A 21,205-nucleotide genomic window follows, 5' to 3' on the forward strand; every position below is an offset into this window, starting at 1 on the left:
ACCTGATGCATCAGCTGACTGTCGGTGATGGTCACCATAGATTGCTCTAAGTCTGGAGAAAGGAGCTCTCTGGCTGCAGTGGTGAATCAGCTGGTTTCCCGCAGTTGGTCTGGGTGCCTTTCTTATGCTGTGCGGTGCTTCGCAGCTGAGAAAGTTGTTAAGCTAAGTTTGGTGTTTTTACCTTGTCTGTCTCTTGTTTGTCACTGTCCCCAGTGTTGTGCCATCTGCAGTGGTGAGGCCACCGCCCTTGCTGGCCAGTGCACTAGCCAGGGCAGTGTGAGGTGACAGCAAGGGAGGAGGTTCCTGACTGAGTCGGGGGGAAAAACCCACTTAGGGTATTAGAGGAGTGCAGGGACAGGCTCAGATTGGCGTTTCAGAGGTGTCAATCCCTAATTCCCTATGGGTAGGTCCTTCCTCCCCCCATTTCCATCACGTTGAGTGTGTGTTGTGCCGTCCGCTGTCCGACCCCGTTGGGTCATTACATTCCGTGACATGATTAAATAAAATGTTCCTGTGCTAAGATAATCTTATAAATGTGTCCCTTTCGTTTACTGCGTAATGGCTGTGTCTCATCATACAGGGACATGGTCTGACCATACCACAGCTCCTGAGCAGGGAAGGAAGCAACAGAGTATACAGACATTACAGCATGAGATCGCAGATGATTCTCTCTGTGAGGTAAGATATTTCCCTGCCTGTTAATAAACAATGTTTTATCTCAAAGGAATAATCATCCGTGACCCCATTTTGTAATGTCTGTATACTTTTTCCTCCCCAACCTCCCACAAAACCACCTCATCTAATTCCTCTCTTTGACAACCTCTAATCTGCCCCCACCACTCCACCGAAACTGCCCTGATAAAAATTACTAATGACTTTCTCACAGCCAAAGCTAACAGACCGTTCTCCATCCTCCTCCTTCTCGACCTGTCCTCTGCCTTCGACACAGTCGACCACTGCCTACTGCTACAGATTCTTTCTTCCCTTGGCATCAAAGACCTTGCCCTGTCCTGGATTGCCTCATACCTTTCCAACCGCACATGTAGAGTTTTCCACTTCCACATTACCTCCTCATCCTTCCCTCTCTCTGTTGGAGTTCCTCAAGGCTCTGTCCTAGGACCCCTACTTTTTTCCATCATACCCTTGGCCTGGGACAACTCAAAGTCCCATGGCTTCCAGTACCACCTGTATGCGGACGACACTCAGATCTACCTCTCTGGCCCAGATCTCACCTCTCTGCTGTCCAGAATACCACAGTGTCTGTCAGCCATATCCTCCTTCTTCACCTCTCGCTTCCTAAAACTCAAATGTAGACAAAACCGAACTCATCTTTCCCCCATCTCACGTATCCCCCCTACCTGATCTATCTATTATGGTAAACGGCATCACGCTCTCTCCAGCACCTGAAATATGCTGCCTCAGGGTAACTCTCAACTCTGCCCTGTCCTTCAAACCGCACGTCCAAACTCTTGCCACCTCCACCTCAAAAATATTGCCAGAATCCATCCCTTCCTCAGCCCACAATCTACCAAAACTCTTGTGCATGCCCATATCATCTCCCGCCTTGATTACTGCAACACCCTCCTTTGTGGCCTCCCCGCTAACTCTCTTGTACCGCTCCAGTCTGTCCTCAACTCTGCTGCCCGGGCTAATCCACCTCTCTGCTCGCTACTCCCCTGCTTCTCCCCTCTGCAAATCCCTCCACTGGCTCTCAATTCCCCAACAAATCCAGTTCAAACTACTAACACTGTTCTACAAAGCCATCCACAACCTGTCCCCTCCCTACATCTCTGAACTAATCTTCCAATATCTTCCCTCACGTAATCTTTGATCCTCCCAAGACCTCCTACTCTCCTCCACACTTATTCGTTCCTCACACAACCGCCTCCAAGATTTCTCCCGAATATCCCCATCCTCTGGAATTCCATGCCTCAACACGTCCGATTATCCACCACCCTCGGATCCTTAAGTCGGAACCTGAAAACCCATCTCTTCAGGAAAGCCTACAGCCTGCAATAAACATTCTGCCACCTCACCACCACCCGAGCTGCTGCCTCACGACCACCAGAGCTGCCGCCTCACCACTACCAGAGCTGCCGCATCCCCGACCTTCTGTCTCTTCCCCATCATCCCATAGAATGTAAGTTCGCAAGGACAGGGTCCTCTCCCCTATGTACCAGTCTGTCAATGTAAATTTGTTTACTATAAACGATATCTATAACTCTGTACGTAACCCTTTCTCATGTACAGCACCATGGAATTAATCGTGCTATATAAATAAATAATAATAATCAGACCATGTCCCTTTATGGTCAGACACGACCATTACACAGTATACAGCAGGAGCACATTTATAAGATTATCTCAGCACAGGAACATTTTTAAACACATTCAATTGTGGAAATTATTATTATTCCAAGATCTATTGATTAAAATCAGCATTTGCTTGTGGGAAAACCCCTTGAAGTCAACAAGGGTCATACAACTTCATTACATATGCATTTTGCCTAAAGAAACCCGTGTCTTTGACTCCACTCCGCACTTGATCGCTCTCGGCTCTTCATGGCATCCAACATAGAATGAAGCATCTGCAGAGGCCACTTATAAAAGCTGTCACATTACTACACAATGTGTAACAGAAAGTATCTGACAATATCAATACTGTAGTTTACTACTTGCTGATGCTAAGGTACTTTGGTCCTAACAAACTGCACCTCATCCCTTCCTCATATCATGACACCACTACTGTAATGCACAGCCCTGTAAAAAGCCATGACCATGTGTTTGCATCTTCTAATTGGCTGGTCCTCACATGTTACATATTATATAGAGGCAAAATGTTTGTAAAAGGGACATGTCCATCAAACTTGACCAACTTAGCCCTTCATATAAAACACATATGAGGAGACCGCTACCGGTGTCAGTGTTTTCCATCAGTGTGTCACTCGTGTGTCCGGTTATACCATTAGTGTGTCATTTGTGTTTTTCTCGGATGGATAAAAAAAGAAATACATTACAAACCTTCTCCGATACTTTGCAAAGTTAAATATGGACAACACATAGATAGCACACAGACACCATCCATGTACTCTATGTGTTTCTCATGGACCCATAGACTTGTATTGGCCCATGTCATCAGTGCTGAAAAAAATTAACATGTCTGTGCATTTTACATGTAGACACAGTCCATACAAAAACATGGACATGTGCATAGCACCATAGGTTATAATGGATACGTGTTGGGTCTGTAAAAAAAACATGTACAACACGTGCTGGAAAGATGGACATGTAATTTCATATTTAATAGTCATGGTCCAAATGTGTATATGCACCCTTCATAACATGATTCACATAATAATTCCATAGTATAAAGTTTAGACAAAATATCAGAACTTCAGTTCCCTAACCCATCCTAAAGCTAAATCCCAACATTGCAGAGAGGACAGTTTTCATTTTCAAAGCAGTTCTAGAATAACAGAGTATAACCTTTGTAGAAGGCGGAGAAGGAAAAAAGAGGACTAACAATTAAGGGATCACATCTTAAATATTCTCTCTCTAATTAGAAGATTTATGGGCGGCCATGGAGTACACAATTTATTTGAGAATTGCCTCCTATGTGCCGGCGTCCCTGGATCCTCTTTGATTAGGCGGCCTGGCGTGTCACACCGCAATGATGTTCTAGCTAATCTAAAGAGGAGCAAGAGATGCTGGCGGCTAGGAGGTGGTCCTCACAGCTCCCACATTCCTGCCCGCCGATTCACTCATCTCTAGTTTCTATGCCCGCCATCTTCATTATGCACATGTAAAAAGTATAGAATTTTCGTTTCATTTCCACTTACATAGACGGGGTGCAGGTCAACTCCATACATTTCAAGAGATTTGGCCACAGACAAATAATTTGATTCCGCTACAGCAGGGACCTGACTCCTATAGAAAAAGAAAGTGAAAGAAAACAAATATCATTAGTAAAAATGTTTTCATTTGCAGATGATGATCAATCTGAAATGTCATCAAGAAGATGGGAATCTCAAGCTTAGCTTTGTATCCAGTAGGGCTGTAGATCTCAAAAGAACATGAAACTCAATTTTCTTTCATAAGATGCCTCCTAGTATGCTTGTTCCTACAAGAACCGTACACTGCACGATTATATACCGTATATAAATAATATAGACACAAGAAATGAGTGGGACTCGCCACTGCTTTTATTCTAAAGTCTCAAAAGTCCGTTTGAGGATGTTGATTTCAGAACAATTAGACATGTTCAGTTTCTCTCAATATAAGTGAATGAAGAGAAGCCAGATGAGGCTAGTTGGCATGTGACTGCAAGCAGGAAATCACACAAAGGCAGTCATGTGACCACACGCCCGCAATGGGAATACTGCACCGCATGTGGTCACAATTCGGACTGTGTCCCAGGCCTGGAATACCCCCTTTAACAAATTAATGTAAGACCAGGAATTTCCACTAATGAAGGTGATTTTACTACAGTTGTCTAGACTAAAATAATGGCCTTTAGGCACAAAGAATGCTTGCTGATAGATCAGACATTTACATAAGTAGCACACTCGCGGGTCACAGTAAGTACACCGCTTATCTTGCTCATCAGTCGCTTCACAGTACAGAACTGACAACACAATGAGCTGCAGACAAGAAGCAATCAAGAATGTCAGGTAAGCAATTAATCTAAACTGAGAAACTACAGAAACACAAAAATAAGTAAATCCTTTCTGCAGAAGCAAGTTTTGGCTTTCGTGACCTGGCCCCATTTTTCTACATCTGACATGAGTCACTTTATATATTCACAAACAATTGCTCAACCTAATGCTACTAGAATCCCTTCCATTTAAAGGGTATTGTACCATCAAAAGCTTAGTATCTCACACTTAGCGTGACGAATTAAATAGAATGATCTCCACTATGGTACTAATGTAAAAACAATATTTTTATTTAGCAAAATCACATAAAAGATGTTAATAAACACCAATTACTACATGTAAAGAAGGGTGCAAAATCCAAAAACAAGGGACTATACTGCCATAGATCATTTAAAAAAAATCAGGCAGACAAATAGCAAGCATATAAAGTCATTTATCACTAATGAAAAGCCAAAATATGTATTTGAATTAATATATAACTATTGTCTCAGAGTATATATGGTGGTGGTGAAATATAGATTTATATCACTAAATGAGTGGGTTAATACTTGTTCCCCTAATATTGTGACCACCAATATACTATTGGGATATGGCATACATACAGTGGATAGCGTATAATAGAAAATATACCTTGCAGTCGACCATGTGAAAGTACCTCGGCGTCCCTCTGCCCTGACGCGCGTTTCGCAATGCTTCGTCGGGAGGCTACACGGGAACAGGAAGAGAGTGGCCAAGTGCCAGAATAGGCGCATCTTCCAGATGTGCCTTTTCTGGGGTGGCTGGGGGCAGATGTTTTCAGCCAGGGGGGGTCCTATAACCATGGACCCTCTCCAGGCTATTAATATTTGCCCTCAGTCACTGGCTTTACCATTCTGGAGGAGAAAATTGCGCGGGAGCCCACGCCAATTTTTTCAGCGATTTAACCCTTTAAATTAATAGCTAGAGCGCCCAAATTTTGCACACACACACTACTAACATTAGTAGTGTGGAATATGCAAAAAAAAAGGGATATGAGATGGTTTACTGTATGTAAACCATGTCTCATATCATGTCGGGTTTGGAAAGGAGATAGCAAAAGCCGGCAATTGAATTACCGGCTTTTAAGCTTTCTAGCGCTGTATGAAATATTAATATATATACATATATGTGTCTCACTGACATATATATATACCCCTACATACACTATGTGTAGACATTTATTTTAGCTATTCTATTCTAACCTGTCAGTGTGATTTTACTGTACACCGCACTGAATTGCTGGATTTTCTATAGAACACCGCTGCATATTTCTCGCAAGTCACACTGTTGGTCCGTGTGTAATCCATATTTTTCTGGCCCCCATAGACTTTCATTGGCGTATGTTTTGCGCAATACGGTGACAAACACAGCATGCTGCGTTTTTCTACGGCCGTAGAAGACCGTATAATACGGATCAGTAAAATACGGCTGATAGGAGCTGGGGCATAGAGAAGCATTGTACCGTATGCAATCCGTATTTTCAGCACCTCTCTTACGTCCGTAAAACACGCTAGTGTGAGGCCGGCCTAAGTGTGAGATAATGAGTCACTTTATGTAGTACTAACTATTGCACACTTAAGGGGACAATACAAATATCTCGCTGAGGATCTGTTTATACCAAGGAAGGTGACGGGCACAAGGGGGCATTCTTTGCGTCTGGAGGAGAGAAGGTTTTTCCACCAACATAGAAGAGGATTCTTTACTGTTAGGGCAGTGAGAATCTGGAATTGCTTGCCTGAGGAGGTGGTGATGGCGAACTCAGTCGAGGGGTTCAAGAGAGGCCTGGATGTCTTCCTGGAGCAGAACAATATTGTATCATACAATTATTAGGTTCTGTAGAAGGACGTAGATCTGGGGATTTATTATGATGGAATATAGGCTGAACTGGATGGACAAATGTCTTTTTTCGGCCTTACTAACTATGTTACTATGTTACTATGTTACTTAAGGGTATGTGCACACGTTCAGGTTTTTTTAGCGTTTTTCGTGATAAAAACGCGATAAAACTGCATTAGAAACTGCAGACATATGCATCCTATCATTTAGAATGCATTCTGCAAATTTTGTGCACATTATGCGTTTTTTTTTCCGCGAAAAAAACGCATCGCGGTAAAAAAAAAGCAGCATGTTCATTCATTTTGCGGGTTTTTCGCGTTTTTCCCGCTATTCTATGCATTTGGAAAATACGCAAGAAAAAACTCCATCAAAACGCGCAAAAAACGCATCAAAAACGTGAAAAAAACGCATGCGGATTTCTGGCAGAAATGTCAGGTTTTTGTCAGGAAAATTTCTGCCAGAAATCCTGACGTGTGTACATAGCCATATCTCAGTAATTCTCGGATTGTTTTTTTGTGACACATACTTTATGGTGGTGGTAAATTTATGTCTTGTGTTTTTTTTTTACATTTTTGGCAAATTTCAGAAATGCTTACAAACAATTAGAAAATTTTAAACGATTTATGTCCTTAAACACAATGATGCACAAAAAAAAGTGGATATTGGGTGCACCACAGTAGGATACAGTAAATAAATAACCTTATAAATCAGGGTGCTACATAATGCATGGGAAGAAGACAATGCACAAAACAAACAAGACCAATGCAGATATAATGTGCACAGCTAAGATGAAATACAGTAAAAAGATTCTTTATTATGACAACAGCACATACATGGTTAAAAACAGATTAAAAACATGATGCCATCACCCTTATCCAAAAAAAAAAACAATCACCAACTAGCTGGAGCATCCCCTTATTGACAAGTGATACAGCTAAGGTCTGAAATGGCAAAAGAACAATGATAGAAATATAAAGCCGCGGTCGTGTAATATATTGTAATGAAACACAATGATGCACTTTGGAAAACATCCCAGGAAACATTTATTAACCCAAAACTAGAGTAAGACTTAGGGATCATACTTGCAAGGAACTCGGATGAGTCTCGCATGTTACTACCTGGCACTGCACCCGGCACTCAGGAGCGGAGCGTACGGCTGCATGTGTTGCTATACGGCCGCACGCTCCACTTCTGAGTGCCGGCAGCAGCGTCGGGTATTAACATGCGAGACTCAGCCGAGTTTCTCGCAAATGAGTATGAGCCCTCACAAGTAGCAAGGTGGAAGCCGTTCCGAGATCAACTTCAATGCACAGATTATTGCAAAAACGCATCTTCTCGGACCAAGAGAAGCAAATATATAACCCCTGAAGACCATACGTCCTTACACCAGACATAACACACATACCCAAAAACATCAAAACATCATACTAAACGTGCAAACATAATGTAGGCAGGTGTGGATTTACAGTGTGGTGATGTGGGATATCCTTATATCAAGAATTAAAGAACATAACGTGTCTCAATAGGAAGTCAGAGGATTCAACTAGAATGGTTTCTCTGATGCTTCCTAAACTACAGGTATGAATTGACAATTGAGAATCCTAGGATTGCGTAAAAATATAAAATTATCTATACCTCAGTGGGAGAGAGAGAGTAAAAAAAAACTAGGTGATGCTACATGTGGACAGATCAATAAATTCATTTTGAGATTAAAAGTAATCTGTCATCAGATTTTTGCTAGACCATCTAAGAGCAACATTATGCAGGAGCAGAGACCCTGATTCAAGTTATGAGTCACTTTCTGGGCTGGTTTTTTTTTTCATAAAATCAATTTTTAACTGCTACAGATCTAGCAGTTCTCTTATTGAGCTTTGTATAACCCCGCCCACACCACTGAATGGCAGATTTCTGTGTACACTGTGCATAGGTAGAAAGATGCCAATCCGTGATAAGGATGGGTTGTATTAAGTTTAAATATGGAGGACTACCTACCAGCAGGATTACAAGTCCTTTAATGAAAATATACTGCTGATCAAACAGATTTTATCGAAACTACAGCAAGCCGCCCAGAAGGTGATACATCACTGGAATCAGGGACTCTGCTCCTACATCATGCTGCTCTCAGATTAGATGTCTTGGGTGACAGATTCCCTTAAAAGTGGATCTGTCACCAGATTTCACAATATAGATCTCTTATACCTGATGAGACTGGTGTACTTACGGTACCTTAAAATCGACTTTAAAATGGCTGTACATTCCTTTATGAAAGTTGTCTAACTGGATATTCAAAGAAGCATGTTATGAGTCCCGGTTTAGTAAGACTAATAAAATTCTCATTTTAGTATCATGAGTAAACTGCTATTTTGATATGAATTTTCAAAGCAAGTACACCAGCATAATCAAGTCTTAGAGACTTATGTAATAATGAACGCGGATTGGATTATGAAATCTGGTGACCGATCCACTTTAATATTTTGTCCTATTGAGAAGGTTAATTAAAGAATCCAGTATTAATTGTATTGTCAATATTGGTATTTTTACCAAATCATTATTGTTCAGGCTCAGCTTATTACTAGGAGATACGAGACCGTATATAATTATGTCTACAGAGAAACACGTGGCTGTAGGACATATTAGGAAACAAAATGAAAACGTGTTGTAAACTACATATGCCATGTTTCACAGTAATGAGAGATGACATATTGCAGGCTCCTAGAGTGTCTCATACATTGCTCCATCAGTCCAGTGCAGTCTTTCACAATGATAACCTCAATATTCCGCCATGTAAAGTGCCACAGTACAATACAAGTAATCATATTAATAATAGACTACCTTGGCCGCAGACATAAAATTGAAGGGCATGATAAATTGCCATAGAGTCTTAGAAAAAACAACACAGATTGCTATTCTATATGATAAACGTAGTCCGTTGTGTCTTCCAGCCACGTACAGGAAAAAATCTTACAAAGATAAAAAGCCATTGACAACCTGCGTGTCGCCATATGTTGCACCAGAGTCAAGATATGGTCTGTAATATGACATCTTTAGTAATACAGGGGTATAGTAGGTTCATATAAAAGCTGATGGGCTTCCCAGTATGGCGCTATACAACTCGGAGGTTGTATGAAGCTGTACACAACTAGTCACACTAAATGCTAATGTCAATCAAATCTCTTTCACTCAAAACCTTTTGCCCCGTGGTCCGGGGGTGGGCTCCCCAGGATACAGCGAAGCCGTGGACAAGGAAAGCAGTAAAGACTAAGCTTGTCAAATGCCAGGGATGTCCTATTGGTGATGCAGAGGAGCAGCTTACAAGCTTAACAAGACAACTCTAAACCCCCTAGATAGAACCCAGTTATGGAATTATACACCATCGCGTTCACTTTAAGGACCATGTGAGTGCAATGAGCCCCTCCTCGGATCACCTCTGTATACTTCGATACATCCCCTTTAATGCTGTAGTCTCTGTAAGTCTGTAGTGGATCAGCAAGCTGAGTGTGAAGGGCACTGATTCATTCAAGTGCCTGTATCCTTGGCCTGAGCTCAGGACTTACCGATCTGTGTCTGGTCACTATCGTTACAGAGCTGAGCGACCACGGCTGTTTGACCAAAGGATGCCAAGTCTCTAACCGATGCGTGGTACCACAGTTGACTTTCTGGAGGGCTCTCTGGGTGTGGCATGGATGTTGGATCCTTGAGATTTTGGCTCCGCTACTTCCAGGATGTCGCCACTTCAAACTTCTCCACTGCCAGTGGAACTGAAACAGGATGGTATCCTCTGCCTGGTGCGGTCTTTGTCCCCCTGGAGCACCTGACTCCGCAGATGGCGCTCCGTGGAGACACACATCCTCCTTCCAACTCTCACCTCACTCTTCCAAGATGGTCACCGAACCAACACCTTCCTGTCAGACACTTCCTCCCAATTGCTTGCACTGGCCTGGGGCTACATCTGGTTCTGTCCAAACTCCAGTTAAAACCAGCAGAACAGAGTCCAGTTAACATAACATAAGTCTCTGCCAACAGAATCGCTGTTTCTATGTCTCCTCACAGAAGAGGGTCAACTGGGAATAAAAATCCTGCACAAACCAGTGTAAGGCCTCTTTCACACATCCGTGTCTCCGGTACATGTGGTGACAGTTCTCACACGTTCCGGAGACACTGACACACAAAGACCCATTCAAATGGGTCTGTGCACAAGTCAGTGTGTTTCCACAGACCATGTGTACAAGGTGAATGATGCTGCGCTCTCAGCAGCTCATTCACCAGTGATTCTCAGCCTGGACGGTCGCATCTTGGCACCGTCCAGGTTGAAAACAGTTTCTCCCCCTGATGGGATTACGCGTAGGACAGAACGATGGACAGGTATAGTATATTGTTGTTTTTTTATTTTACTTTTATTACAGGAGATCGAGGGCTTCGGTGGAATTAGGCGAGGTCGTAAGTATGGTTTAATTGAGATTATTAAAGGAGTCTCTGTCATTTTTTCCAATTAAAGGACTTTATTCTAGCTGTGTCTTTATTTACAATACAACTATAGGATTAGTGATGGATAGGAGTCTTATAGACGCCTCTCCATTACTAAGCTTTGGGTTTGATGTCACCTGACAATATTAAGGTGACATCAACCCCACAAATATTAACCTGACTTTTACAAAAAACCAGCGTGGGGACCCTTCTATTCTTGATAACCAACCTTGCTGAAGCTGACAGCTGAGGGTTGCAGCCCCCAGCTGTGAGTTTTGCCTGCTTGGTTAAAGAAAATAGGGGGAAACCCACACGGGTTTTTTATTCATTTGTTTTGTTATATCGCAGGAGGCGGCTGAGGAATACCCCGATCATCTGCTTCTGCTGTCACTGTTATTTGCGGCAGCAAATGTCGAATGATGGGAATAATAGTCCCAAAAGCCCCCACCAGCTGTCATCATTCTGACTTTAATATAACTCATCATTCTCTTCTGCTCGCGCCGATCGCCGGCAGAGCAGGGGAAAATGATGAGAGCCGTCTTCAGCACCTGCCGCCGGAGAACAGCGCTTTCTGTAGCGCTTCTTCCCCGGTGGCCATCCGTGTGGTACTGATGTAGCACACGGATACCACACATGTGCTGCAAGTATTACACACACAGACACGGATATCTCCAGTACCGGTTTTTCTTGGACCGAAAATATCAGGATGTGTGAAACCGGCCTAAGCCAGAGTCATAGATGAGTTACAGGGGAAACAGTGGCCCCCTGTGGTGGGTGAGAAGTACTGCAGGCAAAAATATTCTCACTGTCCATGTATATTACTAATAAAATAGAACAGCAGCTGCAAATTACATGCAAACGGTTAATGGTAGGTGACGGTAAGAGGCAAATTCCCCATCACCTCACACATACATAGTCAATCAATTTTAGATTAAGTTCCAAAGAGGCTGCTATCAGATAGTTTTCACTAGGGGGCGTGTACTTCTTCATCCTGTATGATGATGATCAATCAAAAGCAGGTAACAACACACAGCAGAAAAAGAACACGCTCCCCACAGTAGTTTAGAGCAGGTTTCTTACGGTGTGAGGTGTAATCACACTTATGTACTTATGTCTGCTATGCTCAATCAACTTGTACTTTGCCGTGACATCCGATCAGGGCTGTTATGGCTCACACAGGAGCAGCTAGTTTGTTTTGGGCTACTACTACTCTGTGAAATGTAATGACCCCCAACATACCTGACTGGCAGCTTCCTGGTCACACTGTGCATTGTCAGCTAGCTGGTACTCAGTGGAGGGAGCAGAGTTACACAGATTAGGCTGACTGCTGGTTGTGTGAACTGTAATCTGGCAGTGTTAATCCCCTACTGATAAAACACTGTTTATATTGAAACCTCATTACACAGCCTAGTAAGTGACACAACCCTGAAATCAGGGTTTCATGCCCTATACTATGCTACTATCAGATTAAATAGCAAAAATCTGGTGACAGATTCCCTTTAATAACTACTGTAGTATAGCGGGGTTGGTGCAGTGTGACAGATAGGTAGGGACCACAGGAAAGTACAAAGCAAAAGTCTTTTAATGTCCAAAATAACTCAAAATGAACAGCACACTGTATCCTCCAGATCGCGGCCAGGGTGTCACAACAGTCCATATCCGAGACCAGTTGCTGAGGGCGACTGCACCACCGTATCACGCTGCAGGGTGCCAGGCATTAGCTGCTCTTGGCTCCATGTTACCTCACACTGGCTGGAACGCTGCAGAGCCACATGCTCTGCCACTTCCAAACAAACACAGGAACACCCAAACCCCTTACTGCAGGGTTTTTAACTGGAATCTGCGGTCATGGGCCACTTGTAAGACCCGGCTTGGAGGGTATGACCTGCCCCCACTACCATCCGGTAGTTCACTCCAAAAATAAAAGCCCTTAACGGGTTTTCCTAAACACTGCCTTGGCTAAATATCTTAACCACGTCCACACTTACTTTTATTTTGCTTTGTGACTCTCAGGTGTCCTGCTGTGGACACAAGACACTCCAGTGGGTCCAATAGGACTCCATCAGCATCATGGGGGATACATATCGACTCTCGCATATGATCCCCTCACTGCCTCACACTACATAGAGAGGCTCATACATTTAGACCACTGTTCCATGTAGTGCAGCGCACTCCCATTGATAATTGAAGTAATAGGCAGAGCAGCCCAAACCAGTGAGCCCCTGTGCCTGTGTAAACATTTTAGGGGACATGTCACCTAAACCATCGGTGAGCATCCTACTCCTTTATTCTGCAGTGTTTAATTTACTGATAAGTAATTCATATTTAAGCCCCAGGAAAGCTTGGTAAGCTCTGCACACATTCTGTCTGGTGGCAGCAAAACGCAACCTAAGGTCTATTGTTAGAGGAAATAGAGAACAGCCATTTTAGTGTCGGTTAGAGGCTTCTTCTCTCTTGAAATCAACATGAGCACAGGCAAGCATGGACACGTCACATTAGTCAAATGACAGCTGACGCTATGTATATGTATGGGCAAAATTATAGCTGATCTATGGGCAACTTATAAACAATAAGATATACCCCAGTCTTCACTGTATTCTCTCCACAGGGATTATCTATCCCATCAGTCGTTCAGAAAACATCCATCAGAAGGAAAATCTATTTATCTGGTTATATTTGATCAGCGGGGATCAAGTGATGCCTGGACACAAACTACAGAGCACTACAGTACATCTCTATATAATCTTCCTTCAGGAGTGATGTAAAGATATCAAATGTCACAGAAGACACTGGATTTGGATTCAAGTGAATGCAGTATTCCAATTTTAGCATTTTTTTGTAGATTTAAAAAAAATACACAGTTTTTCAAAAAATAAAATAGACACTTAGCAAATTTGCCCATTTTAGATGAGAGGCTTAACCCCTCAATAAAACTTTGCCCTGCTTACGAGAGGTGATGTGTGGCTGCTGCAACATTTATAATTTGTTTTAAACACTAGATCAGCTGGCTAACACTATCTTGCTCCTTTGTGGGCAGCCTGCATCCATGTTTACAGAGTCCAAGGATTGGGCAATTATCAGCCTGTGCTTTTTATGGCACGATTACATATGTTTGTTTCTTGGTGCCATTTCCTTGTAATTCTCATTAATGAGATAATTTCCTTTTTTGTTTCCCTTTTTACGTGGTACAAACTTTCCTTTTTCCACTGTTAATGAAAACCTGGGATGGGCTGAAACGCGCCCTGTGTTAACTGGATTAAAGCCTGATTCATCAATGCCCCGACTTCTTTGGATATTACATATGCACTATCCACAAGCCCCACTTAATTTTATTGAGTGCCAATCCATTTTGGAATTATGCAAAACAAAGGGCATTAACTTTATTGTGCCATGCATCTGTGTCCATCACATGACCTGGACCAGTCTATAGGCGGTAAATAGTAATGAGCCCAAGCGCTCGTTACTCCAGTTTGCCTAGAGTGCTCGAGTATGCACCGAGCATCAAGGGTGCTCGAGTGACACATACGAATCCCTGCGCCCGCATGTTTCTTGGTTGTTTAGACATGCATGGGCAAACCCCGCATGTTTTGTGGCTGTCTAACAGCCACGAAACATAGAGGGACTCAAACATGTCACTCGAGCACCCACAATACTCAGTGCATACCCAAGCACTAGTGATGAGTGAAAGTGCTCAGATAAGGTGTTAACACAGCATGCTCGAATGCCAATAGAGCATCTTCGGCTCGAATAATATGTTAGAATCACCGTGGCTGTTATACAGCTGCAACACATGCAGGGACTCCCTGTTTGGTAGGCAATCAATGCATATGTTGCGGCTGTCGAACAGCTGAGTCATGCAGCTATGGTGACTCTTACATAGCACTAGAGCACGCCAAAGATGCTCTATTGGCACTCGAGCATGCTCTGACAACACCTTATCCGAGTATGATCGCTCATCACCACCGAGAACGCTAGGCGAACTCGAGTAACGAGACTCAAGCTCATCACTAGTGGTAAAGAATAACGGTTACTACTAAATTACTCCAAGCAGAGATCTTAAAAAAGACATGAGGGATTGATACAGAAAGTATTAGGTTTAACTTTTCATTCTTCATTTATGTGCTAATACCGTAATCCACTTGCATAACAATTTTTCTTCTTCATTTTTCACCTCCAAATTCCCCTTTCTATGACGACTGAAACACAACTTAATTTTCAGAGTGAATGTCAAAATTACAAAAGCACCTTCATGCCCTATATCATTAACCATAAGAACAAAACTGCCCATAGTTTACTGAGAAGTGCTTATTTTTACCAGGAAAACCAAACTATCCATGAATCAACACTGCCATACTAACAAATGTTTGTCTAGCCCACTAATGCTTAAACAATATTCTTGATCTGGGAGCAGAAAACACATTCCTTATTAGTGTGAACGTGACTCTTTATTTCCATGTGAAGGTGAACTTTGAAAGGTCAGTGAAAGTGAGCTATTAGTATGCAGGAGGCGCACCCTGCATCGCCGGAGGTCCGGCAACTCATGTTAAAGTATTCAAAAATAAAGATGAAAATCTAAAAAGTTTAAAAAAAAAAAACAGCTAGGCAGATAAAGTTTTATAGTTCGATATACTATATTTAATAAAAATGTCTTAATTCCTTTACTTTTGTTAAAAAAAAAAACACATTTATTCATTTACTTTATGCCATAGTCCTCATAAGCAATACAAGATAAGTCATAAGATAGCCACCGTAGAAACAATAAATACTGGGGCTAGCCTTTTAGCGTAACCAAGACACGAAAGGTATCACAAGTACTAGAATTCCCGGATGTGACCTCCGAGGAATCCTACACATGTCACTTGTAAGGTCGCACAGAGAGAATACACGATGTTCTCACATAATTATTGTAGGAGTCTAAGTTTACATCATGTTGGTCAATAAACTTCCGTGCTCACAAGATGGAAATGCGGCGTGCAGATTTGTGCATGGAAATATAGCACTAGGTATATGGATAAGATTTTAACAAATTTTTATATGCAAAAATTGATCTGTTTTACGTGATTAATCCACATTTTGGCAATTTCAGATTTTCCCTGTGGATTTTCGAGCAGTTAAACTGACCGCACAATCTGCATATTACACAGTTGTGGATTCACTGTGAAATTTCCACCATATCTGGACCCGGCCTCACACAATTTACATTATGGTTTATTTACAAGCCTGAAAAATGTAGCAGGCGTACCATTATAATTACCTCTTCCATAAAGTTATATAACAAATATTTGATGTCATTATCTGCAACACAAACCTAAGCATCCTCAGGTCCTCCCTCCTTATGTACCCGTGTGCCTGTTATCTGCTCATGTTTAATGTATTTGTCTATATTTGCCTCGTATTCACATGTAAAGCGCCATGGAATAAATGGCGCTATAAAAATGTATAATAATAATAAAGTATCTCTGGAGAAGCTACCATATAGCTATAGACAGGGGTGTCTATAGGCCTTTGGAAGTGGTGGTAAATATTGCAACGTAATGAGGTTGGACAACCTACACCTCGACAATCCCAAGGGTGAAGGAGCCGAAGCGATGGTTTGGTTTACAGCTTTTCTTTTTTGTACAGTAGCGCCCAGTCCACCAAGATAGGTCCATTCAATTGAATAAAGCGGTAATTAAGTTTTCAGCATGGCAAATGGACAAGAGCTTGGACAACATGTGTATACTCATTCAAATCAAGTATGCACGTGTATAGGGGTCTCAGGAGAGATAGCTGTTGGCCTAATAAGCTTTACAAGGAACCTGTTAGAGTCATGCTGCCCGAACCACAGGCGGCACAAATCAGAGCCTAGCTGTGTGATTGCAGCCAGGTATGTTTTTCTCTGAAATGCCAGAGAAAATATAATTTGAAGAGCCAACAGGGGAGCATATGGAGAGAGGAGACTAGTTAGACACAGTCACCAGCCATCTTCTCTCTGCTCGGCTGCCGGTGGTTGACAAGTGTTTCCCCATGTACGGACATGGGAGCAATATGTCAATCAATTAGACCGATGCAGGGAGAATCCGACCAGGGTTGCGCTGGACTACTCTAGTCTCTCCCTATAGTCCCTGGCCAGATCTTCAAACTATGTTATCCCTGAAACACAGGAATATTCCAGAGACAAACATAACTGGCTGCAATCAAAGAGACAGGCTTCGATTCATGCTGCCCATGGTTTGGGGGACGTGAATAGACTGACAGGTTCCCTTTAAGGGCAGCTTAAATCTCTGAGATGAATGGAGGAGAAAACACCCTGTAACTTAAAATATGTTATAACCTCACTTCACACATTACATTTTTCTCTAAATATAAAAATTATAAATCAAAGTTCATCTACACACAAATATTCTGCCATTGTAATAAAATAAATAACGAGCTTTTGCTATTTATACCATTATCTATTGCCTACATGTAGTTATTAACTATTGCCTCTTACAGTCAAAGTATAAAGGTAAATAGCCATACGTGATGATTGATGAGGACCTTTCATCAAATTATTCATGTTGAACAGGAGACAAGATTTAACCCCTTAGTGACAGAGCCAATTTGGTACTTAATGACCGAGCTAATTTTTACAATTCTGACCACTGTCACTTTATGAGGTTATAACTCTGGAACGCTTCAACGGATCCCGCTGATTCTGAGACTGTTTTTTCGTGACATATTGTACTTCATGTTAGTGGTAATATTTCTTCGATATTACTTGTGATTATTTATGAAAAAAACGGAAATATGGCGAAAATTTTTAAAATTTTGCAATTTTCAAACTTTGTATTTTTATGCCCTTAAATCAGAGAGATATGTCATGAAAAATAGTTAATAAATAACATTTCCCACATGTCTACTTTACATCAGCACAATTTTGGAAACAAAATTTTTTTTTTTTTGTTAGGGAGTTATAAGGGTTAAAAGTTGACCAGCAATTTCTCATTTTTACAACACCATTTTTTTTAGGGACCACATCACATTTGAAGTCATTTTGAGGAGTCTATATGATAGAAAATAACAAAGTGTGACACCATTCTAAAAACTACACCCCTCAAGGTTCTCAAAACCACATTCAAGAAGTTTATTAACCCTTTACGTGCTTCACAGGAACTGAAACAACGTGGAAGGAAAATCTAAATTCAGAACCATTTTTTTTATTTTCACATGTGTAAAAACAGAAATGTAACCATAAATTTTGTTATGCAATTTCTCCTGAATACGCCAATACCCCATATGTGGGGGTAAACCACTTTTTGGGCGCACCGCAGAACTTGGAAGTGAAGGAGCGCCGTTTGACTATTTCAATGCAGAATTGGCTGGAATTGAGATCGGACGCCATGTCACGTTTAGAGAGCCCCTGATGTACCTAAACAGTGGAAACTCCCCACAAGTGACCCCATTTTGGAAACTAGACCCCTTAAGGAACTTATCTAGATGTGTGGTGAGCACTTTGAACCCCCAAGTGCTTCACGGAAGTTTATAACGTAGAGCCGTGAAAATAAAAAATCGCTTTTGTTTACACAAAAATGATCTTTTCGCCCACAAATTCTTATTTTCACAAGGGTAACAGGAGAAATTAGACCACAAAAGTTGTTGTGCGATTTCTCCTGAATACGTCGATACCCCACATGTGAGGGTAAACCACTGTTTGGGTGCACCGCACAGCTTGGAAGGGAAGGAGTGCCGTTTTACTTTTTAAATGTAGAATTGTCTGGAATTGAGATCGGACGCCATGTTGCGTTTGCAGAGCCCCTGGTGTGCCTAAACAGTGGAAACCCCCCACAAGTGACACCATTTTGGAAACTAGACCCCTTAAGGAACTTATCTAGATGTGTGGTGAGTACTTTGAACCCCCATGTGCTTCACAGGCGTTTATAACGTAGAGCCGTGAAAAAAAAAAAAATCACATTTTTTCTACAAAAATGATCTTTTTGCCCCCAAATTTATATTTTCACATGGGTAACAGGAGAAATTAGACCATAAAGGTTGTTGTGCGATTTCTCCTGAGTACGTCGATACCCAATATGTGGGGGTAAACCACTGTTTGGGCGCACCGCAGAGCTTGGAAGAGAAGGAGTGCCGTTTTACTTTTTCAATGTAGAATTATTTGGAATTGAGATCGGACGCCATGTCGCGTTTGGAGAGCCCCTGATGTGCCTAAACAGTAGAAATCCCCCACAAGTGACCCCATTTTGGAAACTAGACCCCCCATGGAACTTATCTAGATGTGTGGTGAGAACTTTGAATGCCCAAGTGCTTCACAGAAGTTTAGAATGCAGAGTCGTGAAAATAAAAAATATTTTTTTTCCACAAAAAAGATTTTTTAGCCCCCAAGTTTTTATTTTCACAAGGGTAACAAGAGAAATTGGACCCCAAAAGTTGTTGTCCAATTTGTCCTGAGTATGCTGGTACCCCATATGTGGGGGTAAACCACTGTTTGGGCGCACGGCAGAGCTCGGAAGGAAGGAGCGCCGTTTTGGAATGCAGACTTTGATAGAATGGTCTGTGGGCGTTATGTTGAGATTGCAAAGCCCCTGATGTACCTAAACAGTAGTAACCCCCCACAAGTGACCACATTTTGGAAACTAGACCCCCCAAGGAACTTATCTAGATGTGTGGTTAGAACTTTGAATGCCCAAGTGCTTCACAGAAGTTTAGAATGCAGAGTCGTGAAAATAAAAAATATTTTTTTTTTGTTCCACAAAAGATTTTGTAGCCCCCAAGTTTTTATTTTCACAAGGGTAACAGGAGAAATTGTACCACAGAAGTTGTTGTCCAATTTATCCCGAGTACGCTGATGCCCCATATGTGGGGGTAACCCACTGTTTGGGCGTACGGCAGAGCTCAGAAGGGAGGGAGCACCATTTGACTTTTTGAGCGCAAAATTGGCTGTCGTGTTTGGAGACCCCCTGATGTACCTAAACAGTGGAAACCCCCCAATTCTAGCTCCAACCCTAACCCCAACACACCCCTAACCCTAAACCTGATCCATAATCCTAATCACTTATCCTAACGATAATCACAACCCTTACGCCAAAACAACCCTAATGTCAACCCTAACCATAACCCTAATCAAAACCCTAAATCCAACACACCCCTAATCCTAATCTCAACCCTAACTTCAAACCTAACCCTAATCCCAATACACCCCTAATCACAACCCTAACCTTAACCCTAATCCCAAACCTAACCCTAATCCCAAGCATAACCCTAATGCCAACCCTAACTCTAATACTAACTCTAATCCAAACCCTAACCCTAATCCCAACTCTAACCTTAACTTTAGCCCCAACCCTAGCCCTAACTTTAGCCCTAACCCTAGCCCTAAGGCTACTTTCACATTTGCGTCGTTTGACATCCGTCGCAATCCGTCGTTTTGGACAAGAAACGGATCCTGCAAATGTGCCCGCAGGATGCGTTTTTTGCCCATAGACTTGTATTGCCGACGGATCGTGACGGATGGCCACACGTCGCGTCCGTCGTGCACTGGATCAGTGTTTTGGCGGACCGTCAGCACAAAAAAACGTTCAAGGTAACGTTTTTTTGTACGTCGCATCCGCCATTTCTGACCGCGCATGCGTGGCCGTAACTCCGCCCCCTCCTCCCCAGGACATAGATTGGGCAGCGGATGCGTTGAAAAACTACATCCGCTGCCCACGTTGTGCACAATTTTTACAATATGCGTCGGTATGTCGGGCCGATGCATTTCGACGGCCCCGTACCGACGTAAGTGTGAAAGAAGCCTAACCCTAAATTTAGCGCCAACCCTAACCCTAAATTTAGCCCCAACCCTAAATTTAGCCCTAACCCTAGCCCTAATCCTAACCCTAACCCTAACCCTAGCCCTAACCATAGCCCTAACCCTAGCCCTAACCCTAACCATAGCCCTAACCCTAGCCCTAACCCTAGCCCTAACCCTAGCCCTAGCCCTAACCCTAGCCCTAACCCTAATTTTAGCCCCAACTGCTCTTCTCCTGCCGGCCAGCAGATGGAGACAAATGGCGGGCGCACTGCGCATGCGCCCGCCATTTTCTTTTCCCCAGAAGACACCGGCGGCCAGGAGGAGCAGCAGGAGGACCCAGGGACACCGGTAAGTATAATAGGGTCCCCGAATCCCCCTATTTCTCTGTCCTCTGATGTGCGATCACATCAGAGGACAGAGAATTACACTTTGCTTTTTTTTTTGCGGTCGCCAGTAAACAGTTAAT

At 42.5% G+C, this 21,205-nt stretch overlaps 1 protein-coding gene across 3 annotated transcripts in view; it reads right to left on the reverse strand.

Annotated features, from left to right (window-relative positions):
* EPB41L4A (erythrocyte membrane protein band 4.1 like 4A) overlaps window positions 1-21,205 on the reverse strand; it is a 466,075-nt gene that overhangs the window by 168,987 nt on the left and 275,883 nt on the right. For all 3 annotated transcript variants that reach the window (XM_069752770.1, XM_069752780.1, XM_069752789.1), the window contains one exon: window positions 3,840-3,927. In XM_069752770.1, the coding sequence (XP_069608871.1) occupies window positions 3,840-3,927 (88 nt within the window). The remainder of the gene's footprint in view (window positions 1-3,839; window positions 3,928-21,205) is intronic.

This window comes from Ranitomeya imitator, chromosome 1, assembly GCF_032444005.1.
Source record: "Ranitomeya imitator isolate aRanImi1 chromosome 1, aRanImi1.pri, whole genome shotgun sequence".
Lineage (NCBI taxonomy): Eukaryota > Metazoa > Chordata > Amphibia > Anura > Dendrobatidae > Ranitomeya > Ranitomeya imitator.